Genomic DNA, 24,992 nt, shown 5'->3' on the forward strand with positions numbered 1-24,992 from the left:
GAGAGGCCAGTTTCAGCCAATTGCTGCATGCATGTGCAGCCTGCAAGATTGGTGGTGTTGCTTTGAACACCACCTTCCTTGCTTTGGAGGGGGGAGACAGAGCCAACTCTACCCAACTCTACCCTGGCCTGACCCGCTACATCCCTGGACTTCTGGTTGCACCGTCAATTTACATAGGGAAGGGCCTGTATAAATGTTTCTGTTGGTCTTTTGGATACAGGATCAACTCTTCTTGGTGACGGTGATGAAGGGAGTTGCTTCATTGTCCCAACATTTCACTCTGCGCTAAGTTCCACTCCGTTTTAATTCAAATTAAAATAGATTTTCTAAATTTTATCCTGGGTTTGCAGTTTCCTACAGAATAAGGAGTGGTGATGGGAGTTGCTTCATTGTCCTAAAATTTCACTCTGCGCTAAGTTCCAACCAATTCAAATCTGAATAGATTTTCTAAATTTTATCCGGGATTTGCAGTTTCCGACAGAACAAGGTTCCTTGGATTCATTGATGATCTTTTTTCTCCTTTATGTTACTGATACACATCTGTGCATGGCTAAACTATTCCAAAATAATTATGCACATGACGGTATCTACATTTTTCCCCTCAGGTGTATCATGGATGCAAACATACACTCAGACACACTGGTAGAATGCCGCACCCAAAAGGGAGTCTTAATACAACCACATGCATCAAGATTGCTCTTCTGTAGTGTCTCATCAATACACATGTCATGCTGGTAACACAAAGTGGGGAAAGATGGAAAGGAAGTGAGCCAGAGCTGTGGGGATCTCTACACATGTAGTGCTCTGTACCAAATTTGGGAATAAACAGCTTTCAAAGGGGATTAGATAGATTCACTACTAGCCATAGTGACCGAGGGGAACCTCTACTTTCAGAGCCACTAAGCTTCTGACTCCTAGAGCCAGGACTCGGAGTTAACATCAGGGGAAGGCCTTGGCCTCTATGCCCTGTTGTTGGCCCTCCATAGGAACTGGTTGGCCACTGTGTGAGACTGGAAGCTGGACTGGATGGACTATTGGTCTGACCAAGCAGGGCTCATCTTCTTAAAGAAGAAAAAAAGAACTATGGAGGATTCCATAATGGAGTCTGGAAACAAGGAAGTCCATAATTCTGTGAGGACTTTGGATGGGGATAATGTCAGAAACACCCGTTTTGTAACTTTCTCTTGCTAGTTTACATGGGGAAAATGTTCCACTCTAAGCTTCCCGGGGGGGGGGGGGGGGAGCCTTTTTTGGATACGGAAGGCTTGGAGACACCAGGCGGATGCATGAAAGAGCCGAGTTATTTTAGACCGTCTAATTCTTCCCCCAAATCTTGGAACGCTGGCCGTGTTTATATCCCCGAGAAGCTCCAGGGTCCCCGCAAGCCTAGAGGTTTAGCGCTGATGCTCCTTTTGTTGTCTTGCGGAGTGGGATAATTCAGTTGCAATAATATTGTGCACAACATGCTTCCCATTGTAATGGAATCAGAGGTGTGTCCATCTGGACTGCAAAGCCTCACCGCGGGAGACAGGAGAGGAGAATCCCTGGAGAGGAGCAGGCTTAATTCCAAGTGAAACCTCGCCCTGGTCCTTCACAATCCACCCTTAAAGGCCTGGAAGCAAATTTCCAACTGGCTTTCCAATCCTCACCACATTTCTTATTGTGCAACCCTGAAGTCAGTAGGTTTGGGCCTGACTGACTCTGCATAGGGTTGTACTGTAAGCCTCTCTTTCTGTTGTCAAGAGCGAGAAAAATTTTCAGGGCTCCTTTTGTAGCGGGAACTCCTTTGCATATTAGGCGACACATACCCTAATGTAGCCAATCCTCCAAGAGCTTACAGTAGCCCCTGTAAGAAGAGCTCTGTAAGCTCTTGGAGGATTGGCTACATTAGGGGTGTGTCACCTAATATGCAAAGGAGTTCCTGCTACAAAAAGAGCCTTATGTAAAAAAGACAAATTGGCTCACTTGGGGAAGGGGGGGATTGGTAGAAGTTACCCCCCGCTGCTCTCCCTCATATAGAAGCAGAGCATCACTCAGCCATTTGATGGGAACGTTCTTTTATGCAGCAGTAGAAAAGAGCGCAAGCCCCGTAGCGCCTTAAAGATGAACAAAACTTGGCGCAGGGGATGAGCTTTTGTGAGTCACTGCTCATTTCTCCAGCAGTGACTCACAAAAGCTCCTACCCTGCCACAAATTTTGTTAGTCTTTAAGGTGTTATGGGACTCGTGCTCTTTTCTACTGCTACAGACAGACTAACTCGGCCACTCGTCTTGACCTATAATGCATGAGTGTGTGTGAAGGTCAGTGAACTGGGGCCAGTTCATGTTATCAGAAGACTGCCAGCTTTGGATGTATACAGAGTATTAACTACCTGGAGCTTGGAATGACTCCCCTTAGCAGTACAGTGGCACTAGCCCTGAGTCATCATTGGTACCTTCATAACTATATAGGCATTATGAGGGACAGGGAGATAGGGAGGGGAGAGTGAGAGTCTAACTTGTTTATTATCCTACAGGGTTGTCCCTGTGCACTTAGACTTAGAGATACATGCTTCTAAGTCTACTGCTGAAGTCAGCGGGCTTAGAAGACTGTAGTTCTGCTCAGGATGGCACTGCATTATTCTGTCTATCTGTCTGTCTGTCTTCATCATTATCATCATCATCATCATCATCATCTATCTGGGCCCACAAAGACTAGTGTGGGGCATCTCATATTTGTCTCCTGCACTATTTCCTCTTTTCCTTCCCTGGCCGCTCCCACAGCCTCTCCCCTTTTCCTGTTTCCTTCACTCTTCCCACCACCACCAAACCTACCTTGATCTGCCCCGTCTTCAAGCTTTCTCTCTTTTCCTCCTATGGTTGCCAGGTCTCTCAGTATGGTGGGAGACCTCGCACCAGAAACCCCCGACCCCTGCTGCTGCTTGGTAGGGTAGCAGGGGGAAAATACAGAAATTTTTTTCATTATGTCAATGGGATGACATAATTTCCAGGGTGAACCCAAAAGTGATGTCACGGTCCTCTAGGATTCAGTGGAAACTCTACAGTAAAATCATGCTGTTGACACAACAGCACTCACCCACCCCCAGTCTCCCAGCCAATGGATGGCAACTCTATTCCCACTCCTGGAAGTCTTTCCCTGGGAAAAGTCTAGCCCAGTTGTACAGTGTCTGCCTACATGGTGCTGGCCAGGCTGGGTCCAGTTGCACAGTGGGGAAACTGCAAGGACTTCTGGAGAACACCTCACTTTCCCCTCTATCCCCCTCTCTACATTATTTCTCTCCTCCTGGTAGCTCCCCTATCCTCAGATTTCCCTGTTTCCTTCTCTCCTTTCTACCCATCAACCAAACCTCTTATCAGCTCCATTCACAAGGTCTTCCAAAGAAATCAGCCCGGGGACAGTGTGGTGCAGTGGCAAGCATTAGAATGGAACTGGGTTCAAATCCTGTCTCCAGCACAAAGCTCACTGCAAACCAGTCTCAGCCTACCCTACCCCATGTACTTGTGTGTACAGGGCCATCAAGTTACAGCTGCCTTATGGGGACCCCAGCAAGGGGCTTTCAAGGCAAGTGAGAAGCAGTCGTGGTTGGCCATTGCCTGCCTCTACAGAGCCTTCCTTGGTGGTCTCTCATACAAGCCTTTATGGGGACTCCAGCAAGGGGCTTTCAAGGCAAGTGAGAAGCAGAGGTGGTTGGCCATTGCCTGCCTCTACAGAGCCTTCCTTGGTGGTCTCTCATCCAAGCCTTTATGGTGACCCCAGCAAGGGGCTTTCAAGGCAAATGAAAACCAGAAGTGATTTGCCATTGCCTGCCACTGCAGAGCCTTCCTTGGTGGTCTCCTTTCCAAGCATTGACCCTGATTAGCTCCCAAGATTTGACAAAAATCGAGCTATACCATGTTGCCTTCCTTCATAGGGCGGTTGCAAATGCTAAAAAAGGGGGGAGACACCATGCGTGCTGCCCAGAGCTATACTTGCATGACGAATGGGATAACACTGTCCCATAAATAAAGAAGGAGTGCCTCTAATTCTGCATAGGCTTGCAGTGTTAGTGCAATCCTAAACAGAGCTACACCCTTTTAAGCTTTCTGATTTCAGTGGACAAAGAAGGGTATCGCTCTGCTTAGGGTCACATTCTGGACGAATATCTTGTCCTTCGTTCCGTAAGCCCAAGCCCAGCCCCTGTCAGCTGTCCCCTTGATAGTAAAGATATTGCACATGTGACACAGTTCTGCACCCCTTTGACAAAACCGTCACTCGTCTCCTTTTCTTCCCTAAGAGAGAATCCAGCCTGCCGATTAAGAAAGCCGAATAACATTTCCCAGTCTGGCAAGGTTAATATTATTTTTTTCCCTTTGCTCGCATTGTGGAGCATCGGTGTTGGCCGAGATAAGTGGAATTGGGGAGGCTTTGAGGCCGCCCTATTCTTCCTCGGAAAGGTCCTTCCCCTCCCCTCTCCTTTTAATCTCCCATGCCAAACGCTGGCGGACTTCCCTGTGTTTGTTTCAGCATTTACCAGTGGGATCGCTGGACCTGCCAACACTGCAGGGTTAAGCGGCTCAGATTTCTGGGCTTGAGCGGCTTATTATTACAATATGCACTGTCGCGGGCCTTCCCCCCCTCCCTTTCTTTCTCTCTTCTTTAAAAAAGAAAAGCCCTGCCTGCCTGATGACAATCAGCGGTAGCTGGATGGATGTATCTCTGTTCGACATCACTGACACCCGTTAACCAGACTCGACAGTCTGTCTCTCGTTCCAGAAACACTGACCGTGGCTCAGCTGAAGGAAAGCAGGTTTAAGCCTCCTCAGTTTCACCGGGAGAAGATTTAAACCTCCGTTTAACCCTCACATCACAAACTACAGGACTTGGAGAAGGGCTTCCGCTGAGCAAGGTCACGTGTTTGAATTACAGAGCTGGCGTATCATAAGTCTGGGAAAGGAACGAGCTGTGATCGGCAAAGGTCCGGATTAGTCGTTCATTTTCGCCATTTATTCTACTTCATTTATAGCTCACCACCACTTTGGTGGGAAGGTAACAGCATTCCGTGAGCCTTGGTGTTTAGTCATGCCGGCCACATGACCACGGAAACGTCTTTGGACAGCGCTGGCTCTTCGGCTTTGAAACGGAGATGAGCACCGCAACCCTAGAGTCGGATTCGACTGGCTTTCGAGCAAGGGAACCTTTACCTTTACCTTTTTTTTCTCCCCAAAGGGAACCCAAAGCAACTTATAACTTTCTCCCTGACTCCATTTTATCCTCACAACAACCCTACAAGGTGGATCGGGCTGAGAGTGGCTCAAGATCACACAGTGTGCTTCCACAGCAGGATGGGGATTCAGACCTAGCTCTCCCAAATCCTAGTCCGATACTCTCATCGCTGCACCCCACTGGCTTTGCAGCGTGGGGATAGACTGGCCTTAGACTGTACAGGGATAACACGCTCGAAGAACTCTCACTTTGAAAATGGAAGCACTGTACACGTACTAATCATTACTGGTGAGAAGGCAAGACTCACTGGAAAAGACAATAATGCTAGGAAAAGCAGAATGTAGCAGGAAAAGAGGAAGACCCTGCAGGAGGTGGACTGATTCAATAAAGCAAGCCGCGTCCTTCAGTTTGCAAGACCTGAGCAAGGCTGCTAATGAGGGAATGCTCTGGAGATTGTTAATCCATAGGGTCACTGTTAAGTTGGAAGCAAACTGATGGCACAACGCACACCCAATCATTATTAGATTTTATGCGCTGTTTTGAATGGGAAAAGCCCTAAATGTTCAGGGCTACCTGAAAGATTGCTGTCTCTTTATGGACTTCACGGAGATCCTCTTTCAGAGACTTCACTGGATAACCCCGGAGACAGAGGTGAAGCAGATGATGAAGAGGGATAGGGGTTTCAAAGTTGGCACTGCCATCACTGGAATGATTTCCCACTCTCCCATAGAAGCCCACTGGGGGACCTTGGGCCAGTGAGGCACGCTCTCAGGGCTTTTCCCTATGGGGTTTCCCCCCGTCAGTTCTGGTCCCACAGTGCTTCAGTTGATCCCCTCATTTCTGCATGCATTTCTGTGCCTTTAATTTTCACTTCCTTTTCCCCCTCCTTCCCCCCCCCCTCTCTTTTGAGACCACTGACAATTTTCTGGAAACCAATTCTGAGTCGAGTTTTTCCTAGCGCGTAATGTCATATCGGTTTTCTTTGTCCTGCTTTACAGTGATACGACTGTCACCATCATCGAACCTCTCCCTCTTGCCCCCACCAAGACAGTGGTTTCAATTTTTTTAAAGGCCCTAAAATAGCGATATAGTGCTCTAGTATTGTAATGATAGTTTAAACAGGTTCTCTGAATCCCCACTTGTCATTTTTTTTAAAAAAAGTAAATCTCGAGCTTCTTCCTTCACAGATATATAAGGAAGATATATCTTCACCAAGGAAGGAGCTAGAGACTTACTTTGTTTAAAATGAAAGCTGAGAATTCAGAGAACCTGCTTAAACTATCATTACGACACTATAGCGTTATATCGATATTTTGGAGGCTTCTTTTAAAAAATAAGAGGGGGTGCTGTGATACTACCAATAACAACACCGATGATGAGAGCACCCTCCCTTGAAAGTCCTCATTAATTAAGCCACATGCGGAAGAAAATAAACGGACTCCACGACTCTAAAAATGAACAAGGAGGGCAGGTAAGCAGAAGAACCCTGCCCAAACCGATTCCAATGCTTGTGAAATGACTCCCAGGAAAATCATGAGTCACTCCAGCGTGTAGAAAAGGTCTCAGACTAGCCTACCTCACACGGTTTGTTGTTAGGATAAAACGGAGACAGGGAGAAAGTGATAAGCCGCTTTGGCTCCCCAGTTGGGAGAAAAGTACAAGTAAATCAACAATGCACCCAGCCCTCACAAGACTGAGAAGTGCCACAAAGGGCCCGTACCCGACATTGAAATACTGCCTCATCTCCTGACGCCTGTTGCGCATGATTGCCTTGTACTCCCCGATCCGCAGCTTCTTCCCATCCACTAAGCAAGTGCGCTTCGGCCTGGGCTTGTACTTGTAGTCTGGGTACTTCTCCAGGTGCTGCTTGCTGAGGCGGGCTTGCTCCTCGTAGTACGGCTGCTTCTCGAGGTTCGTCATCGCTTTCCAGCGGGAGCCTGCCATGAGAAAGAGTGGAAGTGAGAGGCGGGTTTCCTTTCGGAAGGGTTAGGAGAGCCATCGTCAGAAGAACTTGCCGAGCCCAGAGCAGCCTAGCAGGTGGACACTCCATGAAATTGCTGAGCAGTCGGGTTACAATGGATAAAAGGAAGTCCTTCTTCACCAAAAGAGTGATTAACACATGGAATTCACTGCCACGAGAGCTGGTGGCGGCTACAAGCATGGACGGCTTCAAGGGAGGTCCATCAGTGGCTATTAGCCACAAGGTATAGATAGGAACTCACAGGCTGAGGCAGGTAATGCCCTGTATTCTTGGTGTCTGGGGGGGTCAATACTGGGAGGGCTTCTAGTGTCCTGGCCCCACTACTGGACCTCCTGATGGCACCTGGTATTTCTGGCCACTGTGTGACAGAGTGTTGGACTGGATGGGCCATTGGCCTGATCCAACATTGGCTTCTCTTATGTTCTTATGACCAATCAATGGCGTTACTAGCTTGCTATATAGCCAATGACCAAAAAGAAGCACAGTCTTTTCAGGTTTTTTTTTTTTAATTTAAAAATTATATTATAAGGGATACAGAAAAAAGAAGTAAGTAAAAAAAAGGACTAGGGAAAAACAGATCAAAAATATAATTACCAAAAAAAACCCTATTATGAGGGCAATTTTACAGAAATTAAGGACCTTCCTCCTTCAAAAATTTTATGTATCTGTGGCAAAGTATATGATAATAATAGCTTAACAAATGTTTAAACAAGATATATATGGTATAATGGCATAAGAGTATAGCTTAAAATATATTTGACCTATCAGGGCTCTTTTTGTAGAAAAAGCCCAGCAGGAACTCATTAGCATAACAGGCCACACCCAACAGCAGAAACTCATTAGCATATTGGGCCGCACTCCTGACAGCACAGCCCATTAGCCCATTAGGCCGCACCCCCATGTTACCAGAAGTGTGGTCATCCAGCCACACCCACCTTTTGCTTCTTATTCTGTTTACCTTGTTTGTTGTCAAAACCCAGGGCCTTTTTTTGTAGCAGGAACTTCTTTGCATGTTAGGCCACACACCCCTAATGTAGCCAATCCTAATGAGTTTCTGCTGTTGGGTGTGGCCTATTATGCTAATGAGTTCCTGCTGGGCGTGGCCAACTCGGGAGCCAGCCGGAACTCCGTTCCTGTGCCTTCCTGCCCAAAAATAGCCCTATATTAACTTAAAAACTTATATTTTCATTTTTATCTTATCGATCTTATCTATTATATAATATAACATAGATTACAAGTTTTAAACAACTTCAAAGTGGGAACGATCTAACCTTGGAACTACTTCTAGACTTTACCATTCTTTAGGCTTTGGCAGCCTCTGCCGTTTGGAGACTCCTTTCCATCAGTTGATTCTGAACCACTAGAAACTTTTCAAATCCCCACATCGAACCGGTTTTCACCATCGATAGGAGTCTCAGATAACCCACTTGAAGGCACATTTAGTGATACTCCCTCTGGATCGACCAACCAACAGGTGACCCGCAGTCCGGATCTGGGCCCTGGATGGTCCTACCGAGTTCTCAATCAGTCTGGCCTGAGCTTGCCAGAGCTTGGAAGCTAAGCAGGGTTGGCCACAGTCAGTACTTGGATAAGAGACCACCAAGGAAGACCAGGGTTGCTATGCAGAGGCAGGCAATGGCAAACCACCTCTGCTCATCTCTTGCCTTGAACCCCCCCCCCAAGGTCCTAGGGTCACTATGAGTTGGTTGCAGCTTGACAGCACACACTCTCATTCTGGCAAAAGGGGGGGCACGCTGTGGTCCTCAGAGGCTCTAAAGTGGTCACTGGTGGTGCCTCAACTGATGCTTCTCATGTCCACTACAAACTCCCAGTGGAATCCTTGGTGGAATCCTCTGGCCCCATCGCTCGAAGCCCTTCCGTGGGACACCTGCCCTCTTCTTTTGCATATAATGCCAACCATCATACCAGGGCTGTTTTTGGGCAGGAACGCACAGGAACGGAGTTTCGGCTGGCTCCCAAGTTGACCACGCCCAGCAGGAACTCATTAGCATAATAGGCCACACCCAATAGCAGAAACTCATTAGGATTGGCTACATTAGGGGTGTGGCCTAACATGCAAAGGAGTTCCTGCTAGAAAAAAAGGCCCTGGGTTTTGACAACAAACAAGGTAAACAGAATAACAAGCAAAAGATGGGTGTGGCTGGATAACCACACTTCTGGTAACATGGGGGTGCAGCCTGATATGCTAATGAGCTATGCTCTCATGGGTGTGGCCTATTATGCTAATGAGTTCCTGCTGGGCTTTTTCTACAAAAAAAGCCCTGCATCATACCTATTATTTTAGAATAGGCCTTTACAGAAATCCTGATCACTACACGAACACAGAAACAGACCATCAAGATCAGTCTTGTCTGCTCGGACTGGCAGTGGCACTCCAGGGGACTCAGGATGACATCTTTCATATCACCTCCTACCTGGTCCTTTTAACTGGAGATGCCGGGGATTGAACCCGGGACCTTCTGCATGGAAAGCAGAGGCTCTTCCACCGAGCCACAGCCCCTCCCCTAACACATGAAGCTCTCTGATACTGAATCGGACCATTGGTCCATCCAGGTCACTATGGTCTACACGAACTGGCAGCAGCTCTCCAAGGTCTTAGGCCGTTCAATCGACAATCTGATCCTCTTACCTGGAAATGCCGGGGATTGAACCCGGGACCTTCTGCAAGGAAAGCAGAGGCTCTTCCACTGAGCCACAGCCCCTCCCCTAACACACGAAGCTCTCTGATACTGAATTGGACCATTGGTCCATCCAGGTCACTATGGTCTACACGAACTGGCAGCAGCTCTCCAAGATCTTAGGCCGTTCAATCGACAACCTGATCCTCTTACCTGGAAATGCCGGGGATTGAACCCGGGACCTTCTGCATGGAAAGCAGAGGCTCTTTCACCGAGCCACAGCCCCTCCCCTAACACATGAAGCTCTCTGATACTGAATCGGACCATTGGTCCATCCAGGTCGCTATGGTCTGCACGAACTGGCAGCAGGTCTCCAAAGTCTTAGGCCGTTCAATCGACAACCTGGTCCTCTTACCTGGAAATGCCGGGGATTGAACACGGGACCTTCTGCATGGAAAGCAGAGGCTCTTCCACTGAGCCACAGCACCTCCCTCCATCAAAATATTTGTAGACGGCATCTCAGTATGTGCAACTGTGATTACTACCTTTCAGGGGTCATTTCGTAGAAAAAGAGGTGCAGGAGCTCATTAGCATAACTCATTTGCATAGGCCACACCCCCTGACATCACCGGAAGTGTGTCAGAAGGCAACACCCACCGCTCAGGCTCCACCGGACCGTTTTGGATTGCTAGCTATTGGGGGGGTGGAGAAACGTGAAGATCTGCCCTCGCAGAGGAGGGAGAGCTTGTACCTGAATAAAACTTGGTCTTAAAGGTGCCACCGGACTGTTTTGGATAGGGGGGGGGGGCGAGGGAAGCTCTGCAACTTACCTGGCTGCTTCTTGCTCTGACTGAGGGCTGCTGGGAGCAGGGGGTGGGGCTTGTTGCATGTGCCCGCCCCCTGGGCTCTTTACTGCCGTAGCTCCGTTCCTGTGCGCTCCCGCAGGAAATGACCCCTGCTACCCTTCATCTTTTGGTACCCTTGCTTCTCCTGCTCCTGTTCCCCTCAGTCTTTATTTGCTACTCTTAACTCTCCTTCCTTCTGTCCTCTGCCCCTCCCCCCACTCACTGATGCAGACCAAGAGTTCCTTGAGCCTGGCATTGTGGGTTTTTTTGTTTTTTTTGGCTTGGATTATTTTGTAGTGCACCACATATACTTATGGGACCGAATCAACTAACCATCCTCTTCAGCCACATAGTTTAGTCAGACTTAACTTCTCTACCAGTGGTCAGCATTCAGTGCTTTCAACCAATATGCCCTCGGTTCAGTCCTCAGTCAAGGAAGCCTTTGGGGGACACACCAGACCTCAGTGGTAGAGGATGCGTTTTTGCATGCAGAAAGTCCCAGGTTCGGGACCCGGACCTGTACCAAATGGGTAGTAGGCAGAAATGTTCCCTCTAAGCTGAGTTAGTGTGAGCTAGCTCACAGTTTTTTAGCCTCTGGCTCACACATTTGTGTCTTAGCTCAGAAAGGATGGCTCCAAAGCAAACTAATTTATGCAGTAACCAAATCGCTCGCTCACAACTTTAATGCCAGTAGCTCACAAAGTAGAATTTTTGCTCACAAGACTCCACAGCTTAGAGAGAACATTGGTAGGCACTGGGGATGATCTTTGCCCAAGACCCTGGAAAGCTGTTGTCAGTCAGAGGAGAAAACAGATGGACCACTGATCTGTTTTAATGTAAGATAACATCACATGAAGCTGCATTAGACTATCCACGCCAGTCTTGTCTGTTTTGACTGGTAGTGGTGATCCAGTGCAATTATGCTTAGACTGGTTAGCAGAAAAAGGCAACCGGGCCGCCAAAGAACATGGTGACTAGGCACCATAAAAGTCGACACCAGCCTGAGCATGGAATGACTCAAAGACACAGTACAAGATTGGAGAACATGGAGAGCGCCGACCCATAGGATCGCCAAGAGTTGGACATGACTGAATGGCTAAGAAGAGAAGGAGAGATTGGATATATACCCCGCCCTTTACTACCCAAAGGAGTCTCAGAGCGGCTCACAAACTCCTTTCCCTTCCCCTCCCCACAACAGACACCCTGTGAGGTAGGTGGGGGGCTGAGAGAGCTCTGACAGAAACTGTTATTTTTCAAGAACAGCTGTGCCAGAACTGTGGCTTGCCCAAGGTCACCCAGCAGGTGCAAGTGGAGGAGTGGGGAATCAACCCCGGTTCTCCCGGATTAGAGTCCACGCACTTAACCACGACACCAAACTGGCTCTCAACAACAACATCCAGTGCTATAACCTTGGGTCCTCTTATAGGAACCACTACTTGTGATCCTGCTTTGCATTAAAATATACATTTGTTTCCACTGGTATCTTGCCTTCCTTCGAAAGAATGGAAGGCAGAAGCGGGGGAAATTATGGCTCTTGAGGGAACGACTTGCCTTTACAGTGAAAGCAAAGAAAGACCCAAGCAACCGCTTGGCTAATATTTCTCAAAAGAAAAAAGAAAACTATTAGAACAGAAGGGACAATATCCATTTGCTGCCTGCATCGCTTCCACTAGTGGAACTGGGTGGGGAGGTTTGGTTCTTTAAAAACACCCGAGAGGTTCATAAATTTGGGTTAGGAAACTGAGGGCGAGGGGGGAAAAGAAAAGCAATGACCCGATGGGCCATTGCTCAGCCGAGCCGCAGACGGCTCAGTCCTTCTGGGGAAACCGAGATGACACTGGCGGCAAAAAAGAACTTGATGGAAAGTACTCCTGCTATCCAGTTGGGGAAATGTCGCAAGGACATTGTGGGGGCTGATCAAGTCATAGTCTGGGAGACCGTGTTTTCCTCCTTCCTTGCTGCTTTGAGCTCATTCTGTCGCACATGTCCTGGCTAGATCATCCTACCCCCTGGACAGCCGTTCATATACAAACAACTTACATCTTTCCCCTTTCCAAACATTTCCCTTCCCTCCTCCCTCCTAAGCAACCCAAAGAGCAATTTTCTATTATTATCATATTTATTTGGTCATGCTATGCTTCTGGTGCAATGTGCTCTTTTCTCACACTGGAAACCTAGCAGAGGACCACGAGGAGAAAGCGACGCGTCGCCACGCCTACGCACATTGGCTTGGATCCCATCAAAATTATCTGCACGTATGGAGAGAGGGGAGGGTTTTGCTGATTCCCCCTCCTGTGATGGTTCTCCATAGGGGTGTGCAATCCCTCCCCCCCCATTATTTTTCGGTTCGGGTACTGAACACCCCAAAAAATCAGGATTCCTGAAAAATCCTGGATCCGAATATAAGTAAAGTATTCGGATCCTGGATTTTCCGAAAATTTATTTTTTGGGGGGTCCAATAAACCTGAAAATAATTTTTTTTTTAAAAAAAACAAAACCCCACATAGCAGTAGCAATGCCGCAAAAAATAGCTGAGCGGCAGGAGCTTAGCTGTTTCGGGAGCTTTCTTCTGCAGTTCCTGTTTTAAGGGACTGCAGAAAAAAGCCTGGAAAACAGCGCAGTGGCGGGATTTTTTCTGGATTTTTTTTCTTGTTTTCCCCCAAAATTCCGGATACCTTTGGGATACTGAAATATTTTCAGCTCAGGTAGATCTGAACGCACACCCCTAGACCTCCAGGCCCCCTTCATGTTGCTCCTGGGCATTCCCTGCTTCCTAGGAGCAACTTTTCTGGGAGCATTTTGGGCTGCAGAGCGAAAGGGGAGACAGGGAAGACACAAGTTCATAGACACAAGTTTGATGTGACTGCGAAGAAAGCAAATGCAATCTTAGGATGCATCAACAGAAGCATTGTGTCCAGATCACGGGAGGTGGTCGTTCCGCTCCGTTCTGCTATGGTCAGGCCTCACCTGGAGTACCGTGTCCAGTTTTGGGCACCACATTTTAGGAAGGATCTTGACAAGCTCGAGCGTGTCCAGAGGAGGGCAACCAGGATGGTGAGAGGGTTGGAATCCAAGTCTTACGAGGAAAGGCTGAAAGAGTTGGGTATGTTTAGCCTGGGAAAGAGAAGGCTTAGAGGGGACATGATTGCAGTCTTCAAATATCTGAAGGGCTGTCATGAAGAAAGTGGAGCGGATCTGTTCTCTCTTGCTCCGGATTGCAAGACTAGATCTAATGGGTGGAAATTACAAGGGAGTCGATACCGGCTAAATATCAGGAGAAACTTCCTAACTGTAAGAGTGGTTGGGCAGTGGAACAGACTGCCTCGGGAGGTGGTGGATGCTGCTTGGCTGGACGTTTTCAAGCGGAGGCTGGACGACCATCTTCCGGGTATGCTGTAGGGCTATCTTTCGGCTACGCTCCTGCAGAGTGCAGGGGGTTGGATTAGATGACCTGCAAGGTCCCTTCCAACTCTAACGTTCTGTGATTCAATGGCAGATGTTTTATTCCAGTGGATCCAACACATTGACTTTACTTCGTCTTTTTGTAACAGGTAATGGGGAAGGCCAGGAGTATACACAGAAACAGGGCTGTCAACTCTAGCTTGGGGGATTCTTGGAGGTATATCATGGGGTGGCATGATTTGGGAGGGGAGGGACCTCAGCAGGGTATAATGCCACAGAATTCACTTGCAAAGGAACCGTTATCTTCAGGGGAACTGACCTCTGTCACCTGTAGATCAGTTCTAATTCTGGGAGACCTCCAGGCCCATAATTAGGGTTGGATCCAGCCAGTTTTTCCACTCAGTCTTACCCTGTACTATGGTCCTTGTCCCACATTTTCTTTTTTGGTACATGCAGGGCCCAGCATAATCTTTTCGGTGAACACAGGACACCTCTCCTTTCTTTTCCACAGTAGGCTGGATCTAACCCTTAGCCCATAATGGCACTGCACGAATAACTGTGCAGCTGCCGGGCAAATATGTGCAGAATGGCACATATCTGCATATGTATTGAACAGCATATAGGTGTAGAATAGCACTCCACTGCTCACGGTTCTTTGGATTAAATGAACAGTCAACGTCACAGCCGTTGGGCAGACTCCTCCTGCAGGGGGCGCAATTTCCACCCACAGGGCATTTCTCAACGCTAAAACTCCCCTCTCTCATACATCTCCCCTCTTTCTTATCAAAAAGACAGGTTGCTTACCTGTAACTGGTGATCTTCGAGTGGTCATCTGTGCATTCACACCACCCGCCCTCCTTCCCCTCTGCTCTCGGCCCTTCATCTTGTTTCTTTGAAGGCTGTTGGGCGGCGGTCAGAAGGAACTGGCGGGATCTGCGTGCCCCTCCTTGGTCATGCGCAGTGGAGCCGGCGCGTGACCTGGGAGAGGCGCGAAAATCCCTTTTGCTAGCTATCGGTACCGAGAAGGTCAGCGCAGGCGCAGAGTATCCCAAGGGTGTGATGCACAGAGACCACGAAGAAGATACTCTGGATACGGAAGGTCTGTTTCTGTCTCTTTAACGAACTACAAGTTATGCCAAGAAAATCTTTCAACAAGAGGGAAAACAAATGGAGAGATTCAAGTGCCTTTGGTGTGTGTGTTTGTGTGGGAGAAACAACCCAAGGCTTCTTCGCAAGTCTGTGTGTGCGTATGTGTGGAAAGAAACAAATGAATAAATCCAGCGACATGAGTTTACGTAGCAATGAACAGATGGATGATAAACGTGTGCGCAGATGACTCTGCTAACAAATCCATGCACTGGCACTTTCTAAAATTTGCTTTAATGCTCACAGCGTAAGACCAAAGTGTCAGAATCTAATCCCCAGAGAATCAGCAGCCCTGGAAAGGACACTCTTCTGATTGCGCTGACCAAAACGGCACACACGGACACTTGAACAATAACCTCATTTGGCCTGCAGTCAATGACATTTCAGACATCCGACCCTCAATGCAATGACAGACAGACAGAAAGAAAGAAAAGGAAGGATGTTGGGAGGAAGGATGAAAAAGAAAGAGTGAGTGCGTGATGAAAGTAAAGAAGGGTAAATGGGAAATGAGGGCAACCGTACTTGTCTTGCAAAGGGACACAAATACCACCAGTCCAGTGTAGGGGCTAAGTGCGCGGTCTCTAATCTGGGAGAACTGGGTTTGATTCCCCACACCTCCACTCGCAGCTGCTGGATGACCTTGGGTCAGTCATAAGTACCTATAGAGCTGCTCTCTTAAGAGCAGTTCTCGAAAGAGCTCTCTCAGCCCCACCTACCTAACAGGGTGTCTGTTATGGGGAGGGGGAGGGAAAGGGCCCTCCCGAGCCCCAAAGATGCCAGACTGGCTTTAACCAGGGCCGGGGCTTTTTTGGTGACGGCTCTGTACTGGTGGAATGAGCTCCCAGAAGAGACCAGGGACCTGCGGGACCTTTTACAGTTCTGCAGGGCCTGCAAGACGGAGCTCTTCCACCAGGCTTTCAGTTAAGAAGCCACCGCCAACAACAACCATCAACAATAACTGGAAGGACTAAAGCCCTGAAGATGTAGTACCTGGTCTCGCCATCTACAGTGTGTGCTTGCTGCGTATGTATGGAAAGACCAATGAGCTGACCAACAAGACAGATCACCGGATATGTTTATATTACTGTCACCATCATTTTAAGCGATATTGGCTATAGACCCTGCTAGTACTTTATATTATAATATTATAATTTTGTATTGTTTTAGAAGGTTTTATGACTGTATAACTGTTATTTGTGTGTTTTATCTTCACGTAAGCCGCCCTGAGCATGCTTCGGCAGGGAGGGAGGGGTATAAATTTGAATAAATAAATAAATAAATAAAGGAGATTGTAAACCACTATGAGACTCCAAGTGAAGGGCGGGATATAAATCCAATCTCCTCCTCCTCCTTCATTACTCTGTAAGCATCTGCTCTTTTCTCCTTCCCCGATTAACAGAGGCCTCCCTGCTGAGTTCAAAAACTGGCCTTTGACAACTCGGAAGAGACCTCTGCAATATTTCCATCAGGAAAGAGGAGAGTGCCTCACCCTTCTTTATTGCATGGGCTGGAAAGAAACTCCCTCCCAATTCGTCTGATGTTTCAAAGAGAAAAAAACCCACTATCAGTCGCAATTTGAATTTTGCCGCTATTGCAGTGGCGTTGGGGGAGCAGAATAAGACTGTCATCTCTGCGAGGATCTGGAATGGATTTGCACGTCACACTCCACCTACTGTATATTTAATCCGAAAAAGATGCCCCTAATATGCTAGCCGTCCGCCACTCCCCCCCCCCAAGCCACCACTGTCCCGTCTAGCGCTAAACAGTAAAAGGTGATTCCTTATGTTAAAAATCTCAGCCGAAATGACTTATTAAAACCAGATTTGGAGGGTATTATAAAATGCTTAGAAGCCCTTTAAAATGTCAACGCTGGTCCCCCAGAGACCGAGCGAAATGTCAGCCCGGCTCAAGCGCCTATTTTAAGCGGAATGAATTAGTGGTGTGCTGTGCCGTTGGAGCGTTGTTATCCAAAACAATCAGGGGAGACGGGGAGAAACACGGTCGAGGGTTCTTTGTACTCTCTGTATGAAGAGGCGTCAGGTGTGCGTGTGTGCTTGGAGGGGGGGGATTGCAGGGATCGGGCCAGTTTTTGGAAGATGATGACTTAAAGGCAAAGTTTAATCAAGGGCCACTTTCAATCCCACGACGGAGCCAAACTTCTTGCGTCTCAAGGCCTGCCTAATCTCATCGACAGAAACTGGCCTTAAATCTGTCAGTGTGGATTTTTTTTTTTTTTATCATCACCGGAACAAACGCAGGCTTCTTTATCTCACTTTATTCTGGCTAATCTAATCAATTCAGGGGCTGCTGTTAAAGCCATCCTACCTGCCTGGGTAGGTAATACATGGATCTCGCTGCGTCTCGGCACAATAGGAAATCAATAGCAGGCACAAATCCGGCCCTTAAAGGCATCTCTGCGGTGGCTGAGTTTCGTTAAGTCAGGCTGAGCTATACTATGCGTGGGGCCTAGAATGGGATGGCAGAGGGAGGGGGCTGGATTCTGTCCTGTTTCAGACGGTGGTGGTGGGGGTGCCGAGGGGTGCCAGCGTCCAGGTGAGGCCCGAGGATCCCCGTGGAATTGCAGCTCATCTCCAGACTACAGAGAAAAGAGATGCTCTGGAGCAATGCTCCCTCTAAACCAGGGCTGTCGAACTCATTTGTTGCGAGGGCCGGATCTGACGTAAACGTCGCTCTGTTGGGCCGGGCCATGTGTGCCATAAAACATAATGCAAGGTACTGGAGATAGAAACTGTATAAAGGACAACAGCTGGCAAGCTCTGAGTTGGTGTGTCCTCACCAGGGGTCCTTTCGTAGAAAGAGAGGTGCAGGAGCTCATTAGCATAACTCATTAGCATGACTTATTTGCATATGCCACACCCCCTGGCGTCACCGGAAGTGTGTCAGAAGGCAACACCCACCGCTCAGGCTCCACTGGACTGTTTTGGATTGCTAGCTATTGGGGGGGGGGGAACGTGCAGATCTGTCCTCGCAGAGGAGGGAGAGCTTGTACCTGAATAAAACTTGGTCTTAAAGGTGCCACTGGACTGGTTTGGGCTGGGGGCAGGGGCCTCTGCAACTTACCTGGCTGCTTCTTGATCTGACTGAGGGCTGCTGGGAGCAGGGGGCGGGGCTTGTTGCATGTGCCCGCCCCCTCGGCTCTTTACTGCCGCAGCTCCGCTCCTGTGCGCTCCTGCAGGAAATGAGCCCTGGTCCTCACTGCAAGGCCCCACAGGCTGGGAGGGGGATGCAGAGGAAAACCCACATAGGCGGACCGGAAAGGCAGCAGTGCAGTGCTGGGCAGATGCTCCCACACTGCTTGACTGCTGCAGGCGAGGTTGTTCTGCTGTGCTGAAGCCATAATGGAGTGGCTCTGCCCACTCCCTCTCCCAACACTCCCTCCCTTGCATCAGTTGTTCGCGGGCCGCGTAAGAGCCCTGCACGGGCCGGATCCGGTCCCTGGGCTTTATGTTTGACACCCCTGCTCTAAACTGTGGAGTCTTGTGAGCAAAAATTCTACTTGGTGAGCTACCAGCATCAAAGTTGTGAGCGAGTGATTCGGCTGCTGCGTAAATTAGCTTGCTCTGGAGCCCTCCTTCCTGAGCTAAGACACCAAAATGTGTGAGCCGGAGGCTCAAAGACTGTGAGTTAGCTCACACTAGCTCAGCTTAGAGGGAGCACTGCTTTGGAAGAACTGGGTTTGATTCTCCACTCCTCCACGTGAAGCCAGCTGGGTGACTTTGGGCCAGTCACAAGTTCTCTCAGAGCTGTTCTCTCAACATTGCTACGGGGCACGAATCGAGCAGTCCAAACACCGTCACTCAATAACCAGAGCCCCATGCCTCCCGCTCCCTTTTCCTTACCCAGTATTTTGCTGATGTTGGAGTTGTGCATGTCAGGGAAGGCTTGCAGGATTTTCCGCCGTTCGTCTTTCGCCCACACCATAAAGGCGTTCATAGGGCGCTTGATGTGGGGCTCGTTGCTCCCACGTCCTCTGGATTCCCGGTAAATTCGAGATTCCGAGACTCCCGCACTTCCTAGACAGTCGGGGGAAGAAAGGGGAAAGGGAAAGAAGGGGGGGGGAAAATAATCAGTTTTGGAGCAGGAACTGACCTTCTGAGCAGTTAGAAGACGTGTTCTTTCAAATGGGACTTTGCATTACATTCAGGATTGTTTCTCTTTGTAGCTCTTTGTAGTGTTTACTTATTTATTGTTTAAAACATTCATTAGCCGCCTTCCTAGGGGGCACATGGCCCTTTCTTACATGCCCAGGGAAATGCAGATCACCACTTCGGGGTCAGCAAGCAGTTTTTTCTCCAGGCCAGTTTGGCCGGGGATCCTGGAGATGTCTTGTCATCTTCTGGGCATGGAGCAGGGGTCACTGTGGGTGTGGGGGGAGGTATTTGTGAATTCCCTGCATTGTGCAGGGGGTTGGACTAGATGACCCTAGAGGTCCCTCTCAGCTCTATGATTCTTCCTTCTGGAGCCCGAGGCAACTTAGAACATAGATAAAACATGCAAAATAAAGTACATAAAACCCAAACCTGAAAATCACAGTTTAGGACTGCTGGTAAGTTAATCAAATGCAATCCTAAATGGAAACCATCTTCAAATGCCTCCTAAAGACTGAAAGTTAACACTCAAACACAGGAAGCTGCCTTATACTGAATCAGACCATCTCCCCAACAAGGTCAGTGTTGTCCACTCAGACTGGAAGTGGCTCTCCAGGGTCTCAGGCGGAGGTCTTTCACATCACCTCCTACCGGATCCTTTTAGCTGGAGATGCCAGGGATTGAACCTGGGACCTTCTGCACGTCAACACAATGCTCTACCACTAAGCCACAGCCCACCTCCCAGGGATAACCAACAAACGAGCTTCTTTGAGGAGAAACAGGACTTCATCTCTGGTGACTTCTGAAAGACCAGTTCATTCACTATCCATCAATTACATTTTTTTATCCTAACCTTCCTCATGCAGCTGCTGGAGTGACCTTGGGTAAGTCACATGTTCTCTCAGAGCTGTTATCTCACGAGCAGTGCTCAAAAGAGCTCTCTCAGCCCCACCTGCCTCACAGGGTGTCCATTGTGGGGAGGGGAAGGGAAAGGAGATTTTAAGCCGCTCAGAGACTCCTTCAGGTAGTGAAAGGCGGGGTATAAATCCAATCTCTTCTCTTCTTCTTCTCACAGGAGCTCAGAGTGGCATACATGTTTCTTCCTTATTCATTTTATCCTCACAACAGCCTTGTGCGCTAGGCAAGGCTGAGAGAGAGCAATTGGTCCCCGTATGAACTTTATGGCGGTGTGGGGATTAGCAAGACACATTTTTTCCTCAGGTGTGCGTAGGGCAGCATTCATCAATCCCCACTCTGCTAGGGGCCTCACCTGAGCCCAATTATTCTCTCTCAGTCTAACCTATTTTACAGGATTGTTGTGAGGATGAAGAGAACGATAACCTGAATCCCTTGGAAGAAGGGTAGGTAGAAAGGCGGTAAGATAAATATTGGATCTAGGTTTTTCCTGATGTCACTGGTCCATGACAGAAGAAGAAGAAGAGATTGGATTTATACACCACCCTTCACTACCCGAAGGAGTCTCAGTGCAGTTTACAATCTCCTTTCCCTCCCCCTCCCCTCAACAGAAACCCTTTGAGGTAGGTGGGGCTGAGAGCGCTCCTCCGAGAACTGCTTGTGAGAGAACAGCTCTGAGAGAACCTGTGACTGATCCAACGGCACACCAGCAGCTGCATGAGGAGGTATGGGGAATCAAACCCGGTTCTCCCAGATTAGAGTCCGCGCTCCTAACCACTACACCGAACATTACCTAGTGGTCGCTGACACAGATGCAAGTTTCCCACTTCCTACTGCGGAAGAATCATTTGGCAAAGTGTACAACACAGCTATGAAGGCAGCCGGTGTAAAGTCTGATCCTGTGAATCGCACTCAGGGTTGCCAGTCTGAGCTTTCCAAGCAGCAGGAGGGTTAGTGGATGGGGACATGGGGGGCATGCGATGTCACTGATGTCACTGATGTCACTATATCACTTCAGAGTACAACGTGGAAGTGACAACGGGTAGCTCTTGGAAGAGATCTGGGAAAAACCACAGAGTTACAGCAATTCCTAGAGCAACCTGTTGTTGTACCCAGAAGTGACATATCAGCTCAGAGGCTAGCAGGGCTCTTATTTCCCTCCTGCCGTGGCTCAGAGTGGTGGTGGGCAACAGTGGTGAGGTGATGACGCCTGGCAACCCCACTTGCACTGTGTCATGGGTCTTGTAGTTCCTATATCATCAGCCTCTGCTGCTGCCTAGAGAGTTTTTAATTCTGTTTGGGAAGATGTATAGATTCCCAGTTTGGATAGACAGTGGCTCTTGCCCTGAACATTTTGTAGCCAATATCAGGCACAAGATTTTAACTGCAGGATTTATCTGCTTAGGAGCCCCTAAAGTTACGTTCACTGTTAGTTTAAAGAAAATGCTGCATGGACATCTGTTTAGAATGCATTATGTCTAGGGTAAGGTAAAGGTTTCCCTTGCTCGAAAGCCAGTCGAATCCGACTCTAGGGTGCGGTGCTCATCTCCGTTTCCAAGCCGAAGAGCCAACGCTGTCCGAAGACATTTCCATGGTCATATGGCCAGCACAACTAAACACTGCAGTGCACAAAACGCTGTTACCTTCCCACTGAAGCGGTACCTATTTATCTACTTGCAATTTCTTGCTTTTGAACTGTTCGGTTGACAGGGGCTGGGACCAGAGACGGGAGCTCACTCCATCATGCGGCAACTCGGGTCTCGAACTGCTGAACGAACGACCTTCTGGCCTGCAGTTCAGCGTCTTAACCACTGAGCTGCTGCAGCCCTAGGTCTAGGATACCTTGGCCGTATGGTAGGATGGCAGGGATGCCAGCCTCCAGGTGGGACCTGGGGATTCCTTGGAATTATAGCTCATCTCCAGGCTACGGAGAGCAGTTCCCCTGGAGAAAATGGATGCTTTGGAGGGTGGACTCCATGGCATTGTGCCCCACTGAGGTTCCCTGTCCTCCCCAGGCTCCACCCCCAAATCTCCAGGAGTTTCTCAACCTGGATCCGGCAACCCTACCCCACATCCCCCGTTAGTGGCCAGGGGTGACCTGGCAACCCTAAATTATGGAATGGATCCTTTCCAGCTGTGCAGTTCTAGCTTTAGACAGAGATGGCATGCATAAGATCATGAAGTCTAGCCCCCCCCCCCAATTTTCGCTTTGATTTCATTTTTGCCTTGTGTAAACTGAGCTGTGATTTTCTTTCTTTACATGCTGTTTTCTGTTTCTTCACACCCAATTTATCACTAAAAAAACCCCATGCATTTTAAGTGTTATCCGCACGTTTGAAAACCAGCACCGTACATTGTACAAATGGTATGTGCATCAATGAGGCAGGGCGGGTATAAATACTATGCGCTCGTGTCCCAAAACGACATGCATGCATAATATAAACACATATACAAAATAACTGTGAAAAGCAGAGAACTGAAACCAAGGGGAAAAAATATAAACGTATACACAAGAAACAAGACAAGGGAACGTTTGTTGTTCCCTAGCAGAGAGTCGACATTTCATTTGTTGCAAATATTTGAAACGATGATTTCAAATGCTCACCACCCATATCATCCTGTGCATTTTGAAGAGTGCTCCAATCTTCTAGGGCTTAACTGCCAAAATTTCCCTGACAACAGTGACCTCCTTTAGAATCATAGAGTTGGAAGGCGCCTCCAGGGTCATCTAGTCCAACCCCCTGCACAATGCAGGGAATTTACAAACGCCTCCCCCCCACTCCCCGTGACCCCTGCTGTATGCCCAGAAGAGAGCAACACCCCCCACCCCGGGATCCCTGGCCAAACTGGCCTGGAGAAAAATGTCTTCCTGACCCCAAAATGGTGATCAGCATTTCCGTGGGCATGTAAGAAGACTTTATGAGCTGAGTCCTGCATTGCCACTGAAAGTAGACTAGACTGGGAGCCACAGGGCAATCCTGGCTCCTAGAGTAGTCCATGCGCACGACATGCATGTTTGTAAATTTAGTTTTCCCCTTCAGTGTTCTTCATGCCCTTTCAAGTGAGCGCTTCTATTAAGTGCATAGTTAGGAATAGGCACAGTGGCCTGAGCGAGGCAACGAATATGTTCCCAGCTGCCCTTCCTTGCTCTCACACCCTTGCAATGGTGTGGACACTGGTGCTTACTTCTTCTCATCTTCATAGATTTCAGGGGAAGGGCCGTGGCTCAGTGGTAGACAGGGCTATTTTTGGGCAGGAACGCACAGGAACGGAGTTCCGGCTGGCTCCCGAGTTGGCCACGCCCAGCAGGAACTCATTAGCATAATAGGCCACACCCAACAACAGAAACTCATTAGGATTGGCTACATTAGGGGTGTGTGGCCTAACATGCAAAGGAGTTCCTGCTACAAAAAAAAAACAACCCTGGGTTTTGACAACAAACAAGGTAAACAGAATAACAAGCAAAAAGTGGGTGTGGCTTGATAACCACACTTCTGGTAACATGGGGGTGTGGCCTAATGTGCTAATGAGCTGTGCTGTCGTGGTGTGGCCTAATATGCTAATAAGTTCCTGTTGTTGGGTGTGGCCTATTATGGTAATGAGCTCCTGCTGTGCTCTTTCTACAAAAAGAGCCCTGGTGGTAGAGTATCTGCTTGGCATGCAGAAGGTCCCAGGTTCAATCTCCGGCATCTCCAGTTAAAAGGGCCAGGCAGTCGGTGATGCAAAAGACCTCTGCCTGAGACCCTGGAGAGCCACTGCCACTCTGAGTAGACGATACTTAACTTGATAGATCAATGGTCTAATTCAGTACAAGGGAGATTCATGTGTTCGCCCAAAGGTGTGTGCGTGACCCATCTTGAGGTGTTGAGAAATAGGACATTCATTTTAAGATCTATAGCAACACGAAATGTCTGACTTAGAATCATAGAGTTCCAAGAGGCCCTATAGACCATCCACTCTGTACTTAATACGGGGAAATCAAAGCTAGAGCATCCCTGACTGATGGCTGTCCAGCCGCTGCTCCAGGACCTCCAATGAGCTCTTCAGACTCCTGAAGTAATTGGTCCCATTGCTGGACTACTGTCATCATTAAGAAGTTTCTTTTCAGGTGACATCTACCCTCCTGTAACTGAAGCCCACGTTCTAATCTTGCCCTCTAGAACATCAGAGAACCAAGTTTTTGCCCTCTTCCATGTTGAGAATCCTTCAGATATAGAATCATAGAATCACAGAGTTTGAAGGGTCATCTAGTCCAACTCCCAGCACAAGGCAGGAAATTCATGAATGCGTCCCACACACATACACCCAGTGACACCTGTTTTATGCCCAGAAGATGGGGGAAAAAACCTCCAGGATTTCCAGCCAAACTGGCCTGCAGAAAAATTGCCTTCTGACTCCAAAGTGGTGATTAGCATTTCCCTGGGCGTGTAAGAAAGGGCCACAAGAACTAAGCACTGAGGCAACCCTTCCTGCCCTCCCTCTCATGATCTGCCTCAGTTGACAGAATCTGCATTGCTGTCAGATGGCCTTCTAGGCTCTGTCTGAAAACGTCCAAAGAAGGAGAGCCAGGGGTCATTTCCTGCAGGATCGCACAGGAGCAGAACTCCGGCAGTAAAGAGCCCAGGAGGTGGGCATATGCACCAAGCCCCACCCCCTGCTCCCAGCAGCCCTCAGTCAGAGCAAGAAGCAGCCAGGTAAGTTGCAGAGCCCCCCCCCCCGGCCCCCCAGTCCAAAACAATCCAGTGGCACCTTT

General features: G+C 48.5%; 1 protein-coding gene and 3 non-coding genes across 4 annotated transcripts in view; all 4 read right to left on the reverse strand.

Annotated features, from left to right (window-relative positions):
- Positions 1-24,992, reverse strand: part of SOX5 (SRY-box 5) — a 587,891-nt gene that overhangs the window by 1,407 nt on the left and 561,492 nt on the right. The window contains exons 13-14 of the mRNA XM_015412682.1: positions 19,076-19,249; positions 6,923-7,139 (exon numbers count right to left, since the gene is read on the reverse strand). Of these exons, the coding sequence (XP_015268168.1) occupies positions 6,923-7,139; positions 19,076-19,249 (391 nt within the window). The remainder of the gene's footprint in view (positions 1-6,922; positions 7,140-19,075; positions 19,250-24,992) is intronic.
- On the reverse strand, positions 9,633-9,704 carry TRNAG-UCC. Its single transcript has one exon. It is a non-coding gene; the product is annotated as a tRNA-Gly (tRNA).
- TRNAG-UCC lies at positions 9,835-9,906 on the reverse strand. The gene has a single exon. It is a non-coding gene; the product is annotated as a tRNA-Gly (tRNA).
- On the reverse strand, positions 10,239-10,310 carry TRNAG-UCC. Its single transcript has one exon. It is a non-coding gene; the product is annotated as a tRNA-Gly (tRNA).

Source organism: Gekko japonicus, unplaced genomic scaffold (genome assembly GCF_001447785.1).
Source record: "Gekko japonicus isolate JY-2015 unplaced genomic scaffold, Gekko_japonicus_V1.1 scaffold482, whole genome shotgun sequence".
Taxonomy (NCBI): Eukaryota; Metazoa; Chordata; class Lepidosauria; order Squamata; family Gekkonidae; genus Gekko; species Gekko japonicus.